Source organism: Coregonus clupeaformis, chromosome 30 (assembly GCF_020615455.1).
Source record: "Coregonus clupeaformis isolate EN_2021a chromosome 30, ASM2061545v1, whole genome shotgun sequence".
Lineage (NCBI taxonomy): Eukaryota > Metazoa > Chordata > Actinopteri > Salmoniformes > Salmonidae > Coregonus > Coregonus clupeaformis.
Window position 1 is genome coordinate 35,673,184 of NC_059221.1, and position 23,666 is coordinate 35,696,849.

Consider the following 23,666-nt stretch of genomic DNA (forward strand, 5'->3'; position numbering starts at 1 on the left):
CTAACATAGGTTTGATTGAGACGCAGCCCATGCAACAAAAAAACAAACAGATATCTCTAGTTTAAACTGGCGGATTTTGATGGGGATTTTTCATTATGTCACTTAAATTGATGCACAGGTGCGTCAATAGACTCTTAAGGATTTTAAAGGGGTCCAACAGTAGCTTTCATTTTCACCTCATGTTCCTCAATTATGAAGTACATAAGTGTTCCACTCAAGGATTCCAGGCTAATTTAAGTGCACCTCTTATTAAGTGCATGTTCAAAGTCCTTGTGCAATCATTCCTAATCACATTTGAATAAAACATACAAATAAAAAACGAAATGTGTTATGTTAGATGATAATAAAGGCTGTAAGGTTAAAAGTCCCTTGTTGAGTGCTCTTACAAAACATCAGCAGACTGTATGCCGCCATGCTTTGTGATAACTTGTGATCGGATCTGTAAGCAAAATAAAACAATTAACTTACATTTGATAGATCAATTGATTGATCAAAATAGATTTGTATCAAATAATGTTGGCTAAATGTTACACCAGCACATATATTTTTCTCAAACTATAGTGTTGCAATAATAACTTGGTGCTTAAAAGGTTGAGGATAATTTTTTACTTTCATGTAGATGCAGTTACGCAATTATAGCCCATTTTACCTGGGCCCTGTCACAAACAAATTAGGGTGCGAATCTGAAAACGGGAGGAGTTATGTGAGATAGAGAGTTTACAACAAACCTGAAGATCCAAGAGCAGAATGGAGAGGGCAGCAGTGTGAGAGGACTAGGAGACTTGTGAAGTGGCAATCTTTTCCAGCTGATTTACAATGTTGAACCTATGTTTAAAAATACCTTGACAACTGAGCTGGATAGCGGCGACCTTTCGGGCTTGGCCTACCAATGTGTCTTTATTTCTTGTGACACTAAACGCGTAAATGATGGCTATTTAGGTTTTTGAGTTCATCGCGGTTTTCTTTTCACGCCGATGAGAAAGTGAAAGGGAGAAAAGAGGAAACACATTCTTACCAAAATGAACAAGGTCAGTTTTCATGATTCTTTATCTCTCAATATGATAGCAAATTCTCCAAATAAACAAAAGCAATCCGTTTTTATAATTCATCGGTGTCATATTTTATCCCCATCCATTCTAAAGACTAGCTAGCACATTCGATTAATCGAGACTAGCTTCTACTGCATCTTCTAGACGGAAGGTTAACAACAGTGGTCATTCTTCGGTTCTCGTCGTCAACGTCTTAAAATAATGGATGGAACGGGAGAAAAAAGAGGCAAACGTTCGTGTTTTTAATTGAATCAATTGTCTGTATTTAATAACTAACTTCGCTAACTACATTGGGCAAGTTAGGGTTTAGTGCAGCTCGAGCCTAGATCGAACACAAGACTAGCTAAAAGCGCGAGCCGTTTCCGCGTACGGTTAGAACAGGTGCATCTCGCTCGGTCGTGTCGGCTTGCGGTTCTTTGCATATTTGTTACCAAAACAATCCGTTCGTGTTCAAAAATGTATTTTCACAGTTGGAAGGGTTGCTTTGCGATGGACGTTTTGTAAGTGCCTAAAAAAAGCTAGCAATGGCCTGCTTCTGTAACGTTATCTAGCTAGCTACTTAGCTTGTTGTAGCTAGCTAACGTTAGCTAGCTAGTTAGCGGACCACCCGAAACGGGGCAAGCAGAACCCTCCTTGTAATGGAATGACAGAATTACTTTTATTTTTTTTGTATCTGGACTTTTTCGAGAATTCAAGGTTCAATCATTTATTCTGCTACCATTCCAGATAACCTAATTTAGTAACTAGGTTTGTTTGCCAGTGCTGTGAATATTATGTCTGTCTATGGCGAATAGAAACGTATTAATGTATTTTTAGCGCGCATATTTTAAATACAGGGAACCTTTATTCATTTGACCTAGCTACGCTAGCACGTAGCTAGTTATTTAATCTAGTACTAGACTACGTTAGTTACATTGTCTCACCTTGCTACAGTTGATCATTTGGCTTTCAGACCTAACTAGCTAGCTAAATTAGTTGTTCACTCAATATGACGTTCCTTATTGTCATATTGGCTACTGTCTTACAATTTGAATCACATTAAATTGCTGCTTGATTGGATTTCACAGCAACATTAGCTAAGCTACATTCCCCCTTTACACTTAGTTAGCCTACATATCCTTATACAAAGGTCAACATTGAATAACCTACTTACTTGCTAGCTAAGTTACTTTCAACTATGTTGTTCAATGGTTGGGGTCTGACTGGGTAACAGAGGGAACATCCAATCGTCTGAGATTGCAAGGCAAGCTTGTCTTGTGGAAATGTTTAATATTCAGATCATGTACTATCCAGTGGCTGCTTTGGTGGACGTGGGATACGTCAATTCAATTTGCTCTGAATGCCACTGTTCATTTGAGGCCTAATTATTTTGGATGGTTTCAAGGTATTTCCTCTGTACAGAGGCAAATGATTGTAAAGGGGAGTTACTGATATAATTTCATGTAAACTCTTCCTCCTTGGTTGGAACTGTATGGAGCAGACATCCTTTCTACATTGGGATGAACACGGCTATATTATTCTGACTGCAAATATGGTAGGAAATCATCGGCACGGTAATAACATTTGCTATACCTTACACAAGGCATTCAAGGCCTAACATAATTATGTGCGCTGCCCCACTGCCTTATTTAATTTATTTAAAAAAATACTTAATTTTAGTTTAAAGTTGAACCAATTGTTCTGTGTTATTGTGTGAGTGGAGTTGAGATTTAGTAGCTGGTTGGTTGTGATTTAGGCCACTGGCCTTCCCAAATGAAAATGTTACCTAATTGCAACCTTACCAAACTTGACTTTGCGTTCTTAGAAGTATCAATTTTACAAAGCTAGTTAGTTTGTTAGGTGCTCCTTGGATTTTTGTTGAATTTAAAGCACCAGCTGTTGAACAGATTTCCAAGACTGGGCTAACTGAGATTTCCAACTAGGGTTTATGTCAAAGATCTATGTTCTCAGGGATGGGCACGACTGTTGGACAACTGAAAATATGCATTTGTATTAGAAGGAGAACAGACGGACACATGAGTTATAATCTACTCACAGGTCTTTACCATTTAAACTAACACGTCTCAAACTCCTTACGAAATTCACTGCTTTTGTGTTTGTTTTCGTTGCCTCATATTCCTCCTTGCTATTGCACTGTAGCTAGGTATGGCGCGAACAGCAACACGTACAATACTTTTCTTGTTTGTTTGGGAAATGGGCCTTGAAATGAATCCTTGGTTTGAACACATGATTGAATCATGTTCAGGAAATTGGAACATAATAGAATCTAGGCCACAGTGAGTAGCGAGCTCACTTTGCACACTGTGGCACAAATAACGTTTTTGCCTGTGTAGATTATTGCAAGGTGTAGGTATTGGCTGAATAAAATATAAACACTGTTTTATGTAAACATGGCAGGTGTGTTACTTGTTTGTGCTCTTACATATTAAGTAGAGGGAAAGTGAATTGGCTGTTCGATCCTAGCAGTCCATAATGTAGGCCTGTTTTTTATGTGGACTTCACCAGCCTCTTCTAATATAGGCCTTCCCCTGCCAGTTTGCCAGCTTGGCCTTGTCTATCTTAAGGAGGCAGCTATAGAAAGGGACTGTACTGTGTTTTCTAATTAGACTGCTCTGAGTCAGGGGTTACTAGCGGAAGGGAGGCGAGAGCCTCATGCAAGGAGGGAGAGTGCAGACCATAGATTCGTCTCTGGTAGTGGTTTGATTATGATCTCTGATCTAGCCTACATCTGCATGTCTCAAAAAGGTTGCGGAATAAGTAATCAGATCAGACTCTGGTCTTAGGTGAAATGAGGATGACTAACTAGTTCAGAGTATTAAGCTACAGCTGTCATGGTTTACAGCTTCAGAAAGGGTGGGTAGTGGACCTAAAAAACACCAAAGAGCCATCTACTGGTCAAACAAATGGTTAAAAATCTTCTCAAGTTGAAAAGTAGATGACTGACAACTCAGTCTAAGAGGGATTTAAGAATTTGCCAATTGTACAATTGCTTCAAATTTGGCTACATCAACAATTGGGAAATGTGTAGCTGCCCTTGCAGCGGTACATTTTTGAATAAGCCATGCATTTGAGATGGTGGCGTGTGTGTCTGCATCCAGCACTGCAGATTATATGCAGGATAGTGCCGAGCGAAGGAACCCTGTGGATGGGGCTTAATGGAACATTCTCTCTTACCCAGCTGGTGATCTAGTCATAACAATCTCCTTCTATGGCAAAAACGGCAGTGCTTTCTGTTGGCAATGGTCTACAGTGAGGGGAAAAAAGTATTTGATCCCCTGCTGATTTTGTACGTTTGCCCACTGACAAAGAAATGATCAGTCTATAATTTTAATGGTAGGTTTATTTGAACAGTGAGAGACAGAATAACAACAAAAAAATCCTAAAAAACGCATGTCAAAAATGTTATAAATTGATTTGCATTTTAACGAGGGAAATAAGTATTTGACCCCCTCTCAATCAGAAAGATTTCTGGCTCCCAGGTGTCTTTTATACAGGTAACGAGCTGAGATTAGGAGCACACTCTTAAAGGGAGTGCTCCTAATCTCAGCTTGTTACCTGTATAAAAGACACCTGTCCACAGAAGCAATCAATCAATCAGATTTCAAACTCTCCACCATGGCCAAGACCAAAGAGCTCTCCAAGGATGTCAGGGACAAGATTGTAGACCTACACAAGGCTGGAATGGGCTACAAGACCATCGCCAAGCAGCTTGGTGAGAAGGTGACAACAGTTGGTGCGATTATTCGCAAATGGAAGAAACACAAAAGACCTGTCAATCTCCCTCGGCCTGGGGATCCATGCAAGATCTCACCTTGTGGAGTTGCAATGATCATGAGAACGGTGAGGAATCAGCCCAGAACTACACGGGAGGATCTTGTCAATGATCTCAAGGCAGCTGGGACCATAGTCACCAAGAAAACAATTGGTAACACACTACGCCGTGAAGGACTGAAATCCTGCAGCGCCCGCAAGGTCCCCCTGCTCAAGAAAGCACATATACAGGGCCGTCTGAAGTTTGCCAATGAACATCTGAATGATTCAGAGGAGAACTGGGTGAAAGTGTTGTGGTCAGATGAGACCAAAATCAAGCTCTTTGGCATCAACTCAACTCGCCGTGTTTGGAGGAGGAGGAATGCTGCCTATGACCCCAAGAACACCATCCCTACCGTCAAACATGGAGGTGGAAACATTATGCTTTGGGGGTGTTTTTCTGCTAAGGGGACAGGACAACTTCACCGCAACAAAGGGACGATGGACGGGACCATGTACCGTCAAATCTTGGGTGAGAACCTCCTTCCCTCAGCCAGGGCATTGAAAATGGGTCGTGGATGGGTATTCCAGCGTGACAATGACTCAAAACACACGGCCAAGGCAACAAAGGAGTGGCTCAAGAAGAAGCACATTAAGGTCCTGGAGTGGCCTAGCCAGTCTCCAGACCTTAATCCCATAGAAAATATGTGGAGGGAGCTGAAGGTTCGAGTTGCCAAACGTCAGGCTCTAAACCTTAATGACTTGGAGAAGATCTGCAAAGAGGAGTGGAACAAAATCCCTCCTGAGATGTGTGCAAACCTGGTGGCCAACTACAAGAAACGTCTGACCTCTGTGATTGCCAACAAGGGTTTTTCCACCAAGTACTAAGTAATGTTTTGTAGAGAGGTCAAATACTTATTTCCCTCATTAAAATGCATTTTATTTATTTTTTACATGCGTTTTTCTGGATATTTTTGTTGTTATTCTCTCTCACTGTTCAAATAAACCTACCATTAAAATTATAGACTGATCATGTCTTTGTCAGTGGGCCAACTTACAAAATCAGCAGGGGATCAAATACTTTTTTCCCTCACTGTACCTACTTCTGTAAAGATATCCATCTCTACCTACTTCTGTAAAGATATCCATCTCTACCTACTTCTGTAGAGATATCCATCTCTTTAAAATGTATAAAGTATATAAATAAATGGGCCATAACTGACATTTAAAAGTCTGAAATATAGGGCCTCCCGAGTGGCTCAGCGGTCTAAGGCACAAACGGCCGTGACCGGGAGTCCCATAGGGTGGCGCACAATTGGCTCAGCGTCGTCTGGGTTAGGGGAGGGTTTGGCCGGGGGGGCTTTACTTGGCTCATCGCGCTCTAGTGACTCCTTTTGGCAGGACGGGCGCCTGCAGGCTGACTTCGGTCGTCAGTTGAACTGTGTTTCCTCCGACACATTGGTGCAGCTGGCTTCCGGGTTAAGCGGGCGGGTGTTAAGGAGCGTAATGTTTCGGAGGACGCATGACTCGACCTTCACCTCTCCCGAGCCCGTTGGAGAGTTGCAGCGATGAGACAAGATCGTAATTGAAATTGGGAGAAAAAAGGGGTAAAATAAAGTCTGAAATATTGAATGAATAGGCCTAAAAACATTCAACTTTTCATTCCCCACTCAAACAATCAACTCTAATCTTTGACTGTACACTCACTGAATCACTATGAGTGAAGGCTCCCTTGGAAAACACTTAGCCCTAACTTTAGACGATTTGCTGACTTTGCATCTAAGTTGAGGTTCTGCCATCGATCGCGTCTGATAGCGAAAGCAATGTGATGACAGGGTTTGGCCTCAGCAGCGTTGGCCAGGCCGGCGGCGCAGAGTGAACAGACCAGGGATCCTGACCCTCCCTTCTCTCTTTGAGTTTCTTTAAAGGCTGAATGATGTTGGCAGGTGTTTTAAAAGGGGAGAGAAAATGCTTAGATGCATTTGTATGGTAAGCCTTATCAGTTGCCTTTGGGGTTTGATGAAGGTAGAATGAATATTGGAGTGTCAGACAGACCAAAGGGGAATCAAAGCTATGCTTGTCTGTGGTGCTGAACTTTCTCATTCTCTTTTAATTGGCTTTTCCAAAAGGTGGTGTAAGGACAGGCTTTTAAAGATCCCTCTGAATAAGTTCACGCTGAACACAACTGATTAGATTGGAGAAAATGAGATCTATAGGAACAGTACAACCATGCAATAACTGCTGTCAGTGTTGTAAAGAGTAATTTTCCGTTTAGGCCATATAAATGCTCATTTCCATTCGAATTCTGCTGCGAAAGATGGTCTGTTTTAGTCCTGATGAGCTGACGTCACAGCCTATGTTTGCTTGGCATTAGGATTCCAGGCGATTGGCTGACCCTGGGCTGCCCGTCTCTCAGCGCTACAGGATTGGGGTTGGCTGGGTCAGCACAGTGGAGGCTCTAATTCCCACCCCTAGGGCACCTAATTAAAACTTACAACCAAGACAAACAACCTTTGACTCTGTCTGCCATCTCACGAGAACTGCTATTCTGACATGCAAAGAGGAGATCAGTGGGAGATCAACATACCCTCTTAGCAAATAATTATGGCACAGCCTGTATCGGAATACTACTTCATGCTTGGTCTCCTGTATCAAAGCCTGTTTTTAGATTCTGCTTGTTCATTTAGTCAGGCCTCCCACTAGATTGCTAGTTCATAACTGCTCTGATAAAAGCAAAAAAACAAACTTTTGTCTCTATCCTGGGAATGTAAAATATGTATTAGCACTCAGTTTTGCCCCAGTCGTTTTGTTGTCATTTGTTAGGTTTGCCCACTTCATGGACCATTGCATTTAAATATTGTTGGTTAAAACTATTTTGCGCTCAATATTTTGTAAAACCCAACCCAGAATGTGTGCAGAGAATTTTCTTCGTTATTATACAGTATTGAAAAATGGTCTCGCTCGCACAAGCATGAGGTCTTTTGTGGAGGCAAATAATGCTTGATGAGTTTATTAATTTAAAAAACGATATCAGATTCTTACACGGGTTGTCTCTTTCTTTGCAGTGGCTGACTAACATGGCTGACTAACTACCTGCCTCAGACTCTCTTCATGGATAACAGAGGAAGACGACAAAGGAAACACAAAATAAAACCTAATTGATTATCAACAAAGACAAACATCCAGAGGAACCAACCCACCACCATCGTTCCATCACTGACTTCCAGTGCATGTGGCCCTGAAGTCGTTCTAAGGAGGAGGCGGGGAGCACATAGGCCTATCACTATGCACTGTAAACAGAGATGCTGGGACTGTGGAGGTGTGGGGAGAACCAGGCCTCCCCCAGGCAGGACTATCCCCCTGGTGCTGGGGCTACTGGTGGCCCTGGTCCAGGGAAGTGTGCCTGGGGAGGGCCTGGGGGAGATGTTGCCGGTGGACCTGGAAGCCTCCATGCACTCCTCTGTCCTCTCTGATCTGCAGGCTGCAGCCTCTGTAGCCACAGAGGGACCTCCCACGGGCATCCCAGAATCCCTGGCTGCAGTCACAGAGGTGGCCCCTGCAGGCATCCCAGACTCTTCAGCAGTGGTGGGCCAGGGGTTCCAGTTGAGGATTCCGCCTAGGGCGACGAATGGCAGTTGCAATGTTAAGGTAAGCACTGTCATAACTAGGACGTTCCTGCTGATTTAAATATCGTGACCCTCCCCACATACTGGTGGAGGATCTAAGGGTGATAATCAAACCACAGCTGTAATGTCCAGATGAACACTGATAGTAATAGGATAAGAAGCACTGCTTCTTGCGCAAATAGATAGCCTACAGTTGTCTGTCCCGAGCTCACTGGTGCGGGAAACTCTGAGGGCCCAGAATATTTTATGCAATGTTGCGAGTTCGCTAGCGCAAGCTTTGGGCCGGACCCAAGTTAATAGTTGATACAATGTTTAAAGTTTGTGGCTACACATGGCCTGTCTGCAAATGTGATTTTATAGGATATTTATTTTTATCAGGATATTTTCTACCTGCAGGCTGCAATGTTTTTATTTGTTGGCTTTATGTAGGCTATTTTTACATAATTGGCTAAATAAGTTACTTTTTAGGTTTATCATTTTCATATAGATTTGGATAGAATTTTGATTAACCACATGACAATGATTTTGAGATATGAAGACGTTATTATAAATTAAATTGTTTCACGAAAATGTGTGTATGAAAACCATAACTGGCATGCAGATCGGTAGAAATGGTAAGATAAATTGGCATTCGACATGAGAAAGGTTGCCGACTCCTCATGTAGCCTAGTAATAATACAGTTGTATAGGGCTGTCCCCAACTTTAAAAAAGCTTGGTCGACCGAGGACGTCTGTTCTTTCGACCAATCGATTGGTTGAAATTTTAAGACGTGTATTTTTCCATATATACACACCCTATGTTTGATGCTTTAAACACTGCGATTAAAAATGAAGACACACAAATTACTAAAGAGGGAGCCAGAGATCAAGATAGCCTAACCAGAATTTTAAAAAACTGTTCCTGACCTGACCCTCTTCCTCCTCCTCCTGCTGCTGCTGGCCTTCGCAGATTCTGCCCGTTACGCTCCTGAAGTTGCCGGTAATAGGCTACACCAGCAAATCTAAAAGTAACTTATATTGCCATTGCCAATATGTAAAAAGAGCCTACATAAGCCAACAAATAAAAACATTGCAGCCCCCAGGTAGAAAATATCCGGATTTAAAAAATAAATATCCTATAAATCACGTTGGCTACGCATGGCCTGTCTGCAAGGAACTTGAAACATTGTATCAACTATTAACTTGGTCCTGCCCAAAGCTTGTGCTAGCAAACTTGCAACATTGTATAAAATATTCTGGGCCCTCAGAGTTTCCCGGAGCCAGTGAGCTCCAGACAGACCGACACAGCTGTAGGCTATATGCATAAGAAGTAATCAGGTAGGCCTATTTTGTGACGTTTCCACCGGCTACGTTGAGGAACTATTATCATTCTCAATGGATTTAAAAACAGACTTTGTTTACTTGCTGTTTTGAGGCGAAGAAGAAATTACTTTGAAGCTCCACAGTGATGGTGAGTTAAGACGATCAGAAATAGTATCAGATCCTCAAATGGGCACATTTATAGACCTACATTTGCACGCAGGTGAGGTAGCCTTGGCCTACTTCTATGTGTAATCAGGTGCGTGTCCTTACTCAACATTTAACAGGAGAGCTCCAAACAAAAGACAATTCATAAATTGACAACTCCATAAATGGAATGAAATAAACCAAAACTTTCTCACAAGTGTAGCCTAGGTTGTGCACTCTGCAAACAACGTGTCCACTCCTACAATGACAACGGTAAGACTGTAATAATATATTGAATGCATTAACAAAAATTACCGTACCAAACAAACATTGTAGATTAGAAATTATGGTATCCTAATTAATGGTATATGTACTATTGGTGAGCAGGCAATGGATTAGTCCACTCAAATAATTGTTATATATTTGCAACTGCTCGACTAAAAAAATCTCGGTCGACCAACAGCCTATCGACCAGTCGACTAAATGGGGTCAGCCCTACAGTTGAAATATCTTAATCCTGATAGAATAGTAGTATCATGCAGTAAGGATCTCTGTGTGTGACCCGAAGAATCTGGCGGGACTGAATCAGTTTTAGTTCTGGGTTAACCGAGGAATATGCAGTTGGTAATCATCCACTATATGACCCTTACTCAATCGAAGCAACCTCTCTGTGCTGAAGGAGTGAAGTTTTTGTCTTTTACCAACATTAGGAAACCTGGTTATTGGTTTTGATTGAACAGGGCTCTCTAGAACTTACCTTTTTGTGTGCGGCTGTATTTCAATGAAAACTATGGCGTCCTTAATGCATCAGTAGACAAAAAGTGCTTTTTTATATGATGTATTGAAATGTGTGTGTTACATAACAACACACTGATGAGATCGTGCCATTGAATACATTTTATCCAATTTAACTTTATGATGATGTTAAGCTGCTCAGATGTTTATTGATTTCCTTTTATATGATGTAATATGCCAGTTTATAGGTTATATGTAGGGTTGCAAAATTCCTATAACTTTTTTTTATTAAATTCCCCTGGTTTTCCAGAAATCCTGGTTGGAGAATTCCCGGAATGAGGAGGGAATAAGCAGGAAATCCTCCAACCAGGATTTCTGGGGAAAAAACAGGGAATTTATTGAAAGTTCCTGGAATTTTGCAACCCTAGTTATACACAGAGTGTACAAAACATTAGGAACACCTGCTCTTTCCATGACATAGACAGACCAGGCGAATCCAGGTGAAAGCTATGATCCCTTATTGATGTCACTTGTTAAATCCACTTCAATCATTATAGATGACGGGGAAGGAGACAGGTTAAAGAAGGATTTTTAAGCCTTGAGACAATTGAGACATGGATTGTGTATGTGTGCCATTCAGAGGGTGAATGGGCAAGACAAAATATGCCTTTGAACAGGGCATGGTAGTAGGTGCCAGGTGCACCGGTTTGAGTGGGTCAAGAACTTCAACGCTGTTAGGTTTTTCATGCTCAACAGTTTCCCGTGTGTATCAAGAATGGTCCACCACCCAAAGGACATCCAGCCAACTTGACTGTGGGAAGCATTGGAGTCAATATGGGCCAGCATCCCTGTGGAATGCTTTCGACACATTGTAGAGTCCATGCCCCGATGAATTGAGACTGTTCTGAGGGCAAAAGGGGGTGTAACTCAATATTGGGAAGGGGTTCTTAATGTTTTGTACACTCAGTGTATAACATTCAACATGTCACTCTGTATGTTCCTCTACCTCATTTCTGTAATATTTTGTGCTCAACGGCTTGATCACAATAGTGTACCTCTTCCAGTCTTCCTGTCTATGCTGAAATAACAATGTGAGGAGGTTACCTTGCACAAAAGTCATCTCTCAAATTCTCTTTGGAACTGGGAACAGCTATTACAGCTGAGCAGAAAATTGCCTTCAATCTGTGTGGATGGAGAATGGTGGAAACAAAGCCTTTTTGGGCAGCATTGTAGTCCTGCTCAATAGGCTTAACTTTACATAACCCCAACTTTTCATTCTTTTCTATTTCCTATTCGTAGTTCTACCTCCCCAAGCCCGTATGGCCATTTTGAACCCTTCTGCAATTATTTATATTGGGTATTAAACATACTCTAGTCTAGATCATTCTGTTGCAGCAATTTGTTTCAGCCTTAGGCTTCTGAAGAGCTAGCCAAATATCCACATATTTGCAGTGCTATGTATGGAATGGATATGCGTCATATTAATTCCTCTCAGTGCGTTCTCTCACTGATTTACTGCTGATTTTAAGTTGATTGTTGTGCAATTTGTTCCACGAGGAGTTTATGAATGAGAAGAGTATTATTATTATTGGCTCCTTGTATTATTGGGAATAATATCCTGACAAATCATAATGTGTCTAAATGAAGGGCTGATGACTCAGGCTGCTGTCATTTTGTGAATAGGGGCTCACTGGGAGCCGAGCTTCCTGCTCACTTCGACAAGGGTCGGTAGAGACCGCAGTACAGACACAATGAGTCAATGAAAAATGTGAGACTGAGTTTTCCACATCAGGTCTGTCTGATAAACCCTTTCATCATAATACCCTTAAGATTACTGTACAGTTGGATAGGTTTTTATTGGCAGGATCAGCCTCTTGTGTGAAACACCCTGTCCTTTCAGAGTTTTGATCTATGAGCCATAACGTTTCCGTATCTCTAAACCTTTCTTCTTCTCTCCTATTGCAGTTAACTGAGGTGGGAAAGGAAAGCTTACCCTCCTGGCTGTACTGGGCCACAGGGAGCTGCATCCTACGAGGGCTGGCCCTGGAGCAGGACAGAGGTGTCCACCATATCTCCCTCTCTGGCTCTGAGATAAACAGTGGCCATGGCCTGGAGGTCTTCTCTATTGAGGTGCACCCAGAGGAGCGGGCCGACACTGAGCCGGCCCTGTTGGCTCTCCAGGCCGAGGCCAACAACCTCCAGCCCTTCACCTGCGGCAGCGAGGAGCCCGTCACTGTCCTCACCATCATCCTGGATGCTGACCTCACCAAGATGGACGCCCATCAGAGGGTAGGCCTGCTGGCCAGCATGAATAAGTTTTCCGGTGTCCCCCTGGAGCACATGAGGGTGGTCCCTGTCATCAACAACCGCCTGTTCGACATGTCCGCCTTCATGGCCGGGCCCGGAAATGCCAAGAAGGTGGTGGAGAATGGGGCCCTGTTGTCATGGAAGCTGGGCTGCGCACTGGACCAGTCCAACATTCCGAACATCAACAGCGTCCAATCACCTGCCAAGGACGGGTCCATGTCGTCCAATTTAGGCTACCCAGTGGTGGGCTGGCACATCGTCAACAAGAAGCCCCACGTGGTGAAACGGGTCAGGAGGCAGCTGGGAAACACCCCCACCCCTGTACCCTCCCTGCTCCCCCCAACCACTTACCCTGAGCCCCCTACTCGCATTGTTCCCACCCCCACATCCCCTTCCATCTCCCCAGCCACTGACAGCTCTGCCCCCCCTGTCCGTGGCCCCTTGCCCCTGCCGGTGATGCCCACTATCAGGCTGAGAGATCAGATAGCCCACACTCCTACTATTGGGGCTCCTCAGCCTACTAGGGTCCTGGGCACCACCAGTAACATCCCCATCCAGCCTACTATGACCCGGCCTGCTATTCCAGAGGCTACTGCTCTTCCCACCCCACCAAGCACCACTAGAAAGCCAAAGACCTCCACCACCAAGAAAACCAAGAAGCCCAAAACCTCCACTCCAGTGCCCAGAGAACCTAAGACCACCATGGCTAAGCCACCCAGACGCACCACCCCTCTGTCTGCTGTTCCTGACTACAACAACGAGAAGCCCCAGCTACGCAACCCCATCGATGAGGTGAATGCCTGGGTCGGGACCTACTTTGAGGTGAAGATTCCTCCAGATACCTTCTTTGACAAAGAGGATGGCACCACGGACAAGCTGCGTCTGACTCTGAGAAAGAACCACAACGAAGTGGTGAGTGAGACCTCTTGGATACAGTTTAACAGCACCATCCAGCTCCTGTACGGTCTCCCTGAGAAAGAACATGTGGGCAAACACGAGTACTTCATGCTGGCCACCGACAAGGCAGGCATGAGCACCATAGATGCCTTTGAGGTCCATGTCAACCGTTGGTCGGCCACCGACAAGCCCTCCGTTGTTTTCGCCGCCCGTTTCCATGGCGAACCCAAGACACTGACCAACAACGTCCACAAGAAGATCCTCCTGACTAAGAAGCTGGCGTATGCACTGGGCGACCGGAACACCAGCACGGTGACCCTGCGGAGCATCACCAAGGGCTCCATCGTGGTGGAGTGGACCAACAACAGCCTCCAGCAGAGCCCCTGTCCCAAAGACCAAATCACCGTCCTCAGCAGAAAGATATCCGACCCCCAGGGCAGGCCCACTCGGGCCTTCTCCAATGCCATGGAGCCAGACTTCAAACCCATCAACATCTCCGTCCGCGGCACCAACAAATGCCAGACCTACACGTTTGTGCCCCCAGGAGAGGTGATCATCCCTGTTCCCCCTCCAGCCACTCCTTCCCCTGGTACTGGTCGTAGCACCAGTGACGATGTTTACCTGCACACAGTCATCCCGGCTGTGGTAGTGGCGGCACTACTGCTGATCGCCGGCGTCATCGCCATGGTCTGCTACCGCAAGAAGCGCAAGGGCAAGATGAGCATTGAGGAGCAGGCCACCTTCATCAAGAAAGGCGTGCCAATCATCTTTGCAGACGAGCTGGACGACTCCAAGTCCCCCCCGTCCTCCAGTATCCCCCTCATCCTGCATGAGGAGAAGCCGCCCATGCCCCCTCCGGAGTACCCCAACATGGCTGGCCCTCACAGCACCCTGCTCAACCAGGATCTCCTGATGGAGGAGTACTCCATCTACCATGATGATGATGATGATGACCCCAACGCACCCCCCTATCAGCCCCCGCCACCCTTCACTGTCCCCATCGAGGGGAAAGGGTCCCGCCCCAAGAACATGACATCATACAGGTCACCACCTCCCTACGTGCCTCCCTAATGCTTACAGGAGCCTTGGCTTTGGGATGGAGGAGGGGTGCCGTGGTGACAGTTGTTTGTTTGAAAACAATTTACGGCGAAATTTTACACACACTGTACAGTGGGATGGCTTTGACATAGACTGAGTAGACAACCATGCCTGTATAAGTGACCACTATGGATAACGTACTGTATAAGTCTAATACTGGCACAGGAAAACTGGACAGAGACTGTTTGTAAACTCCAGCTCTCTTTCTTCTGTTGTCCTTCATAGTTATGCTTTCGACTCTTGCGTAATATTTTTTTTTAAAAATCTGTTCTTGCCAAGAATAATCATTTTTATCTTTGAAGATGTACTGTTTCTATTGTATAGAAAATAATGCAAAAGCGAGAGAGACTGTAGGCTGCAGAGGCCTTGGAGCAAATGACAACAGACAACAGGCTCTCAAAGTTAATCTTTATACCAATTACAGTATATGACTTATCTGTCTTTGGGTTAATGTACTAGATTTTGCACCTGTTATTTTTAGAAGGTCGTCTAAGACAAAAAGTCAAACTAAAAACATGAAACCATTGTTTATTTACATAACCTTACATTGATATTCTCCTCTTTGTTTTTCCTTGTATGTTTTATCCCCTCTTTAAAATAACAGGTGTAAAACATGCACTGGTGTAGATGCCTAATAAAACTAGCCCTTTGTGTCTGGCAGAATGGAACATTCTAACTGGTAGCCTAAAAAGGATTCTATTTTATTTATATTTTTTTTACACAATGTGACTGAAATATTCTCTGCTATACAGGTACTGTACTTGATCAACAAGTAAATCATAGACTGATAGTGAGTGACCACACTTGTTCTTAATGTAAGGGGATTACAAAACAGGAGTAATAACGACATCATAATCGGTGTATTAACTTGCCGCTGATCTCGCCCCTGAAGGTGCCTTTAGAAAGTATTCACACCCCTTGACTTTTTCCCAATTTTTGTTGTGTTACAGCCTGAATTTAAAATTGATTACATTTAGAGTTTGTGTCACTGGCTTACACACAATACCCTATAATGTGAAAGTGGAATTTTGTTTTTTTTAAATTTAATAAAAAATAAAAAGCTAAAATGTCTTGAGTCAATAAGTATTCAACCCCTCTGTTATGGCAACCCTAATTAAGTTCCGGAGTAAAAATGTGCACTACAGTAAAACTGCAAAAAATGTGGCAAAGAAATTGTACTTTATGTCCTGAGTACAAGGCTCTTAGAAACTTACCCAGAAAGACTCACAGCTGTAATCTCTGCCAAAAGTGATTCTAACATCTATTGACTCAGGGGTGTGAATACTTATGTAAATGCGATTTCTGTATTTCCTTTTCAATAAATTTGCAGAAATGTCTAAAAACAAGTTTTCACTTTTGTCATTATGGCTTATTGTGTGTAGATGGGTGAGCATTTTTATATTTAATAAATTTTTCAATTGTAACAACAAAATGTGGAATAAGGGTATGAATACTTTCTGAAGGCACTGTACTATTCCAGGGTTGCCAAGGTAGTGATAAAGCAAAACATTCCTGTTTTTTCCACCATAATGCTGGGTCAATGAGATGCTGGAACAAGGCAGCAGCGTGAACTGATGGAAGGAAAGAATTAGGCTACTAGATTGATCAACTGTTTGTTGGTGTTGACGTACGTCTCCCTTGGACCAGGTCTGTTGCAGAAGAGATTTTATCACAATGAGAAAATAACCTTAAGTAAATGAAATAAGAAAAGTGAGGGGGAACGTACAGTTCTGCAATATCAGTGCTCTCTGCCTCTATGCTGCTGCACTGTGTTGTTAGTCTCTCAGTCATCAGTTGTGAGACAAGTGTATGTACATAATGGTGTGCCTGTGAAACTGAAGATCTCATCACGTTAATGTGTTTTATCAGTAGAGTTATGCTAGTGGGGGGGGGGAAATAATTTTATTTTAAATTGTTTGTCTAGATTTATGATCACACTGTCATAAAAATAAATAAATAAATAGTTTTAAGGGGACAAGGGGGCAAAAGAAAAGTTGACTTTCCCATCACTGAAAATATTGCATCCTGTAAAGAATACGTTGGGGGAGGAAGACAAGTGAATAATGTACGTTTCATATCTGATATCACCATAAGGAAAAATGGTTGAGAAAAAAAATCTAATGTTTTTACTGAATTTTTGATACTGTCTCAAATTGTTTTATGAAAATATATTAATAAAGATGTACTACTATTTGTAAAGCCTCAAAGACCCTGTATTTTCCCCTTGGTCACTTATTTTTTCCTCTGTGAAAAATTAATTGGATCACTATTGGGTGTGATTTCATCACGTTACCATTTCTTCTAGTTCACGCTTTGTAAACATTTTCTCACAGTTCATATATTAACACTTCCATGGGATTGGGTTATTAGCTCTGATTAATGTCTAGAATAGTAATATATATTACACTGTGTAGTTAAGACATTTTACATTGTTTCAGAATGTCAGTCACAATCATGATTGGATCAATATCTGATGTGAATCTCTTGCGGTTGAATGAATCAGCAACACATTTCTCGCTCCACAAGCTAGCTATCAGTATTTTTGATCATGTCTCATATTACTTTTCATAATCATAAACATACAGTGGGGGAAAAAAAGTATTTAGTCAGCCACCAATTGTGCAAGTTCTCCCACTTAAAAAGATGAGAGAGGCCTGTAATTTTCATCATAGGTACACGTCAACTATGACAGACAAAATGTGATTTTTTTTCTCCAGAAAATCACATTGTAGGATTTCTAATGAATTTATTTGCAAATTATGGTGGAAAATAAGTATTTGGTCAATAACAAAAGTTTCTCAATACTTTGTTAAATACCCTTTGTTGGCAATGACACAGGTCAAACGTTTTCTGTAAGTCTTCACAAGGTTTTCACACACTGTTGCTGGTATTTTGGCCCATTCCTCCATGCAGATCTCCTCTAGAGCAGTGATGTTTTGGGGCTGTCGCTGGGCAACACAGACTTTCAACTCCCTCCAAAGATTTTCTATGGGGTTGAGATCTGGAGACTGGCTAGGCCACTCCAGGACCTTGAAATGCTTCTTACGAAGCCACTCCTTCGTTGCCTGGGCGGTGTGTTTGGGATCATTGTCATGCTGAAAGACCCAGCCACGTTTCATCTTCAATGCCCTTGCTGATGGAAGGAGGTTTTCACTCAAAATCTCACGATACATGGCCCCATTCATTCTTTCCTTTACACGGATCAGTCGTCCTGGTCCCTTTGCAGAAAAACAGCCCCAAAGCATGATGTTTACACCCCCATGCTTCAGAGTAGGTATGGTGTTCTTTGGATGCAACTCAGCATTCTTTGTCCTCCAAACACGACGAGTTGAGTTTTTACCAAAAAGTTCTATTTTGGTTTCATCTGACCATATGACATTCTCCCAATCCTCTTCTGGATCATCCAAATGCACTCTAGCAAACTTCAGACGGGCCTGGACATGTACTGGCTTAAGCAAGGGGACTCGTCTTGCACTGCAGGATTTGAGTCCCTGGCGGCGTAGTGTGTTACTGATGGTAGGCTTTGTTACTTTGGTCCCAGCTCTCTGCAGGTCATTCACTAGGTCCCCCCGTGTGGTTCTGGGATTTTTGCTCACCGTTTTTGTGATCATTTTGACCCCACGGGGTGAGATCTTGCGTGGAGCCCCAGATCGAGGGAGATTATCAGTGGTCTTGTATGTCTTCCATTTCCTAATAATTGCTCCCACAGTTGATTTCTTCAAACCAAGCTGCTTACTTATTGCAGATTCAGTCTTCCCAGCCTGGTGCAGGTCTACAATTCTGTTTCTTTGACAGCTCTTTGGTCTTGGCCATAGTGGAGTTTGGAGTGTGACTGTTTGATGTTGTGGACAGGTGTCTTTTATACTGATAACAAGTTCAAACAGGTGTCATTAATACAGGTAACGAGTGGAGGATAGAGGAGCCTCTTAAAGAAGAAGTTACAGGTCTGTGAGAGCCAGAAATCTTGCTTGTTTGTAGGTGACCAAATACTTATTTTCCACCATAATTTGCAAATAAATTCATTAAAAATCCTACAATGTGATTTTCTGGATTTTTTTTTCTCAATTTGTCTGTCATAGTTGACGTGTACCTATGATGAAAATTAGAGGCCTCTCTCATCTTTTTAAGTGGGAGAACTTGCACAATTGGTGGCTGACTAAATACTTTTTTTCCCCACTGTATGTGTAGCTACATGTACCATGTGCTCATATTTGTTTTTGATTGAAGTGGTTGTCATGTAGTCTGCGTACCAGTCTTTTTAGCTAATATTCCACTCCTTGCCACTCATGTCTTTGGCAAATGACAGGAGTGGAATGATATTTAAAAAGACTGGTACCCAGGCTAGTTGTCATGGGCCTAATGCTGCACAACCTCTTAATAGGGAGGCACAACCTCTTAATTATTTTCACATGAACAGGTTACAAATGTTACAAATATGTATAATGAATGAAAATCAGAATCTCATTTAATCATACACATCGAACAAAGATGTCTATCAATATGAAGCTACTGCAAGCCAGAGGAGCTGTAGCACTTAAAATGCCCATATTAAGCTTGGCCTAATATGTCGGTTTAATTAAACCTGCAGGTCTTTTGTACCTTTAGCACTAAATGTTGTCATCTTGTGAGAAACCACAAATGGAGTTACCCTGCTCATGTCTACTCTGCATTATTCATGACGATGGATTGGAAAGGTCTTTGTGTTTTACAAACGCCACTGTTTAAGTGCAAGTCCAATGACTGATAGATTAGGGCCAGTCAGGGCCGGCTCTAGCCTTTTGGGTGCTCTAGCCGAGATTTGGTTGATGGGTCCCCACGCCAAGCAGGCCCAGAAAATGTTTGACCCGCCTCTTAAGGGTGGAGATATAAAAAAAAATGTATTAAAGTTAATTTCCTGAAATTGTACACATTTTGCCATTGGGGCTTAGAGAAAATATTGCAGTTTTCTGCAGTTCTAGACATTTTACCATGGGTCGGAGAGAAAATGTTGAAATTTTATAGCACATTTCATGCAATTCTACTCATTATGCCATGGGGCAAAGATATGTATTTGCAGTTTTAAGGCTAATTTCCTACAATTCTACACATTTTGCCATAACTTATGCCATGTTAATGATATCTGAGTGAGAGTGACTAACAAAATCAATGGGGGTCAGGGCCCCTGGGCACGTGCCCGGTCAGTATTCGGCCATGATTACTACAAGTTTAGATAACTGGTTAGACTAATTTACCAATCTAAAAATTGTTAGCTGACATGGCTAAAACAAGAGAAAAACTGCTGATGCACAACCAAATTTCGAACTTACACCTTGTGTATTCTACTATTCTAACTCTCAACGGTAAGTTGAGACCCTGACTGAGTTCTAAAGAAATTATATATAATAATAATCATTGGGTCTGGGGCCCCCTAGCCACCGGGGGCCCTAAGCAACCACTTATGTTGCTTATGCCTGGAGCCGGCCCTGGGGCCAGTGTTAACTACTATCCAGCGCTTCTACACGTGCCATTACCAGGCACAGGCAGGACCTAGTCAGGACTAAGTACACCACTTTCCTTAGGAATTACTGAGAGAGGGGATTTGATTTACTGATATTCCTGACCAATCTGGAATTCCTGATTGTTTGACCCTAGAAAATCCGGACACCCGATTCTCACCCCTGTATCTTGCAATCAAAGTGGACAGATAGCCTTTCTACCCATGATTGTCTTTATTTTAACAGTCACATTCCTGATTATACTGTATATCTGACTACTGTAGGCCTATTATAAAAACAATATGGGGTAACCCAGTTCCTAGCTGGCTACACACATTTGTAGTAGAAACTACTGTATATTTATGTAATATAAATCAATTTAAATCCAATGTAAGGAGAAGAGACAGAAATATAGCCCTATATTCAGTATGTTTGTTTCAACAGCAGTGCTCCTATGTTTTCAGGTGGGAGCCTTCTCTTCCAGTACTCTAGGCTCCTACCTCTTTGCCGGGTTATCTATTTATAACTGACTTATCATTGCCTTACGATACTAACATTAGAGAGCTTTTGTTATTATGGCTTACTCTGGAAAGGTCAGAAGCAATTCTATTAGCAGTTGGTGTCACGTTTCAGACCCATACCTCATTGACAAACAGACGTTTTCAGTAGAAAATGTCCACATTTTGTCATTTGTCCACTTCAGACACAATACAGTGCCTGAGAGAAATTCCTCTTCCTCAGAAAGCCTCAGTTGGTAGAGCATATGACTCACCATGATATGGGAGTCTTATGTGAAAATGTATTTTTATAGTAGGCTATCTCTCCTCCGCAATACTGTAGTGTTTATACTTACAAATGTAGGATCTTAATTTGATCAGTCTTTTGTTGCTGAGAATTTTCCTACGCCACAGGAAATGCAGATGAGCTTTGTAATTTACATAAATTCACTGAAAACCCACACTAACACACAGTTATATTAACAGTATTCCACTTTTCATGTAGCCTCATTTTGACCAGCTAATAGCCTAACCACCAATCAAGCATCATTATGGACTAAAAGTTCAAATCCTGTGGCTGCAGGATTATTTTGCTGCGAAAATACAGGTCAAATTAAGATCCTAGACCTGTAAAGTGAATCATATTAAGTTGTCCAGTTGGTGCAACGTGTATCATATCAGTGTCCATGATAGGAGAGCCGAATATGAGATTTTTCAACAGTCTAGTGTACACTTGCAGTGAGTCATCTGTAATATGATTCCTTTGAGACACTTTGTTTAATCGGTGATTCAAAAGTCCAGGGTTTATTTTCATGTTGATCCTCCACTCCTACTTAGAACCCACAGTCAGAAGGTTACATATACTTAGGTTGGAGTCATTAAAACTCGTTTTTCAACCACTCCACAAATTTCTTGTTAACAAACTATAGTTTTGGCAAGTTGGTTAGGACATCTACTTTGTGCATGACACAAGTAATTTTTCCAACAATTGTTTACAGACAGATTATTTCACTTATAATTCACTGTATCACAATTCCAGTGGGTCAGAAGTTTACATACACTAAGTTGACTGTGCCTTTAAACAGCTTGGAAAATTCCAGAAAATGATGTCATGGCTTTAGAAGCTTCTGATAGGCTAATTGACATAATTTGAGTCAATTGGTGGTGTACCTGTGGATGTATTTCAAGGCCTACCTTCAATCTCAGTGCCTCTTTGCTTGACATCATGGGAAAATCTAAAGAAATCAGCCAAGACCTCAGAAAAATAATTGTAGACCTCCACAAGTCTGGTTCATCCTTGGGAGCAATTTCCAAACGCCTGAAGGTACCACGTTCATCTGTACAAACAATAGTATGCAAGTATAAACACCATGGGACCACCAGCCATCATACTGCTCAGGAAGGAGATGCGTTCTGTCTCCTAGAGATGAACGTACTTTGGTGTGAAAAGTGCAAATAAATCCCAGAACAACAGCAAAGGACCTTTTACTAGGATTAAATGTCAGGAATTGTGAAAAACTGAGTTTAAATGTATTTGGCTAAGGTGTATGTAAACTTCAGAATTCAACTGTATCCACTGCTGTGTGTCATGACTATACAATACAGATCAGGGGTCCTGCAAGGGGGTCCAACGTTACACAGAACTCAGATATAAATTAGTTGTACAGAACAGGTATTTATTAGGTATGTCTTGCTGTCATGGTGAATAGGGAGTCATATGAGCTCTATTAATTACAGTTCTGCAGTATCTGTCACCTTCTGAACGTTTCACCTCACAGTTGAATCAGTTAAAGTCTCTTTCTCTGAATTGTCAACTGATTTGAACAGAATGCCATTCAACTTAAATTCACATTATACTTTTCTGAAATTGCTTCATGGAATTACTTATGGAGAATAGAATAATCCATTCTTGTATCTTATGAGTGAGCAGGGTTTGTCAGATTGACTGCAACACTGCATTGTGCTGTAGCTAAACTGCCGCAGGGTTTTGTAGGGAAATTATGTCAATTTGGAGATTAGGCTTTTTCATATCCTGCCTCCCCCCACTTCATCAAAACTCCATGCACTCATTAATAATGTACTGGGAATGAAGGTTAATGTATGTGATGAAATATTGATGAGTTTTATAAGAGGCACAGCTGACCTTTCAGTTGTCAATACCTCTGTTGCTCTGCCTCTTGGCAGTTTGGGCCTGTTTTGGTCCCTTTCACAGCTCTGTGCACAAAAACCACCATCTTCTACCATCTTTTACATTTTACATTTTCGTCATTTAGCAGACGCTCTTATCCAGAGCGACTTACAGTTAGTGAGTGCATAAATGTTTTCATACTGGCCCCCCGTGGGAAACAAACCCACAACCCTGGCGTTGCAAGCACCATGCTCTACCAACTGAGCTACACAGGGCCACTATGTAGCATTATTGTCATTGAAGATATGAGTTTTTTCAGATTGAAGTGAATGTGGATATGCAACAGCCCTAACCCTGAAGGTCCACTAATAAGGTTACATTACATGAGTTGAACAAAAATACACTTTTTAGACAAAATAGTATTTTCTCGGCTAGCTACATAGCTTTGGGACAGAAGCCTTTATAACACTACATTACACACAGAACATACGATACTTGAACATTTTATGAATATACAAGCCCTTGAGCAATGAGTTTCAACAACATGAGAATAGCTTTAAATAGGTTGTTTGTTAGTACTATCAGGTATAAAACAATACACTAAATAAGATATTTGTTTTTTCAGGGTGAGATTGGCTGTCACAAATTAAATCTCTCTT

The 23,666-nt window shown here is 42.1% G+C and overlaps 1 protein-coding gene across 2 annotated transcripts; it reads left to right on the forward strand.

Annotated features, from left to right (window-relative positions):
• The first annotated feature begins 760 nt into the window (after window positions 1-760).
• Window positions 761-15,201, forward strand: LOC121545334 (dystroglycan). 2 transcript variants are annotated; one of them, XM_041855767.2, is made up of 3 exons: window positions 761-1,028; window positions 7,865-8,447; window positions 12,572-15,201. In XM_041855767.2, exons 2-3 carry the CDS (start codon window positions 8,085-8,087, stop codon window positions 14,879-14,881), a joined length of 2,673 nt encoding a protein of 890 aa, XP_041711701.1. In that variant the 5' UTR covers window positions 761-1,028; window positions 7,865-8,084; the 3' UTR covers window positions 14,882-15,201. The 2 variants fall into 2 exon arrangements, with proteins under 2 accessions (XP_041711701.1, XP_041711702.1); XM_041855768.2 differs by lacking the exon at window positions 761-1,028 and adding an exon at window positions 1,191-1,281.
• Window positions 15,202-23,666: the final 8,465 nt, after the last annotated feature.

Coding starts and splice junctions, on each gene's coding strand:
- LOC121545334 (XM_041855767.2), top strand. CDS start 8,085: ATGCACTGTAAACAGAGATGCTGGGACTGTGGAGGTGTGGGGAGAACC. Junction 8,448..12,571: donor ATGGCAGTTGCAATGTTAAG/GTAAGCACTGTC, acceptor CTCCTATTGCAG/TTAACTGAGGTGGGAAAGGA.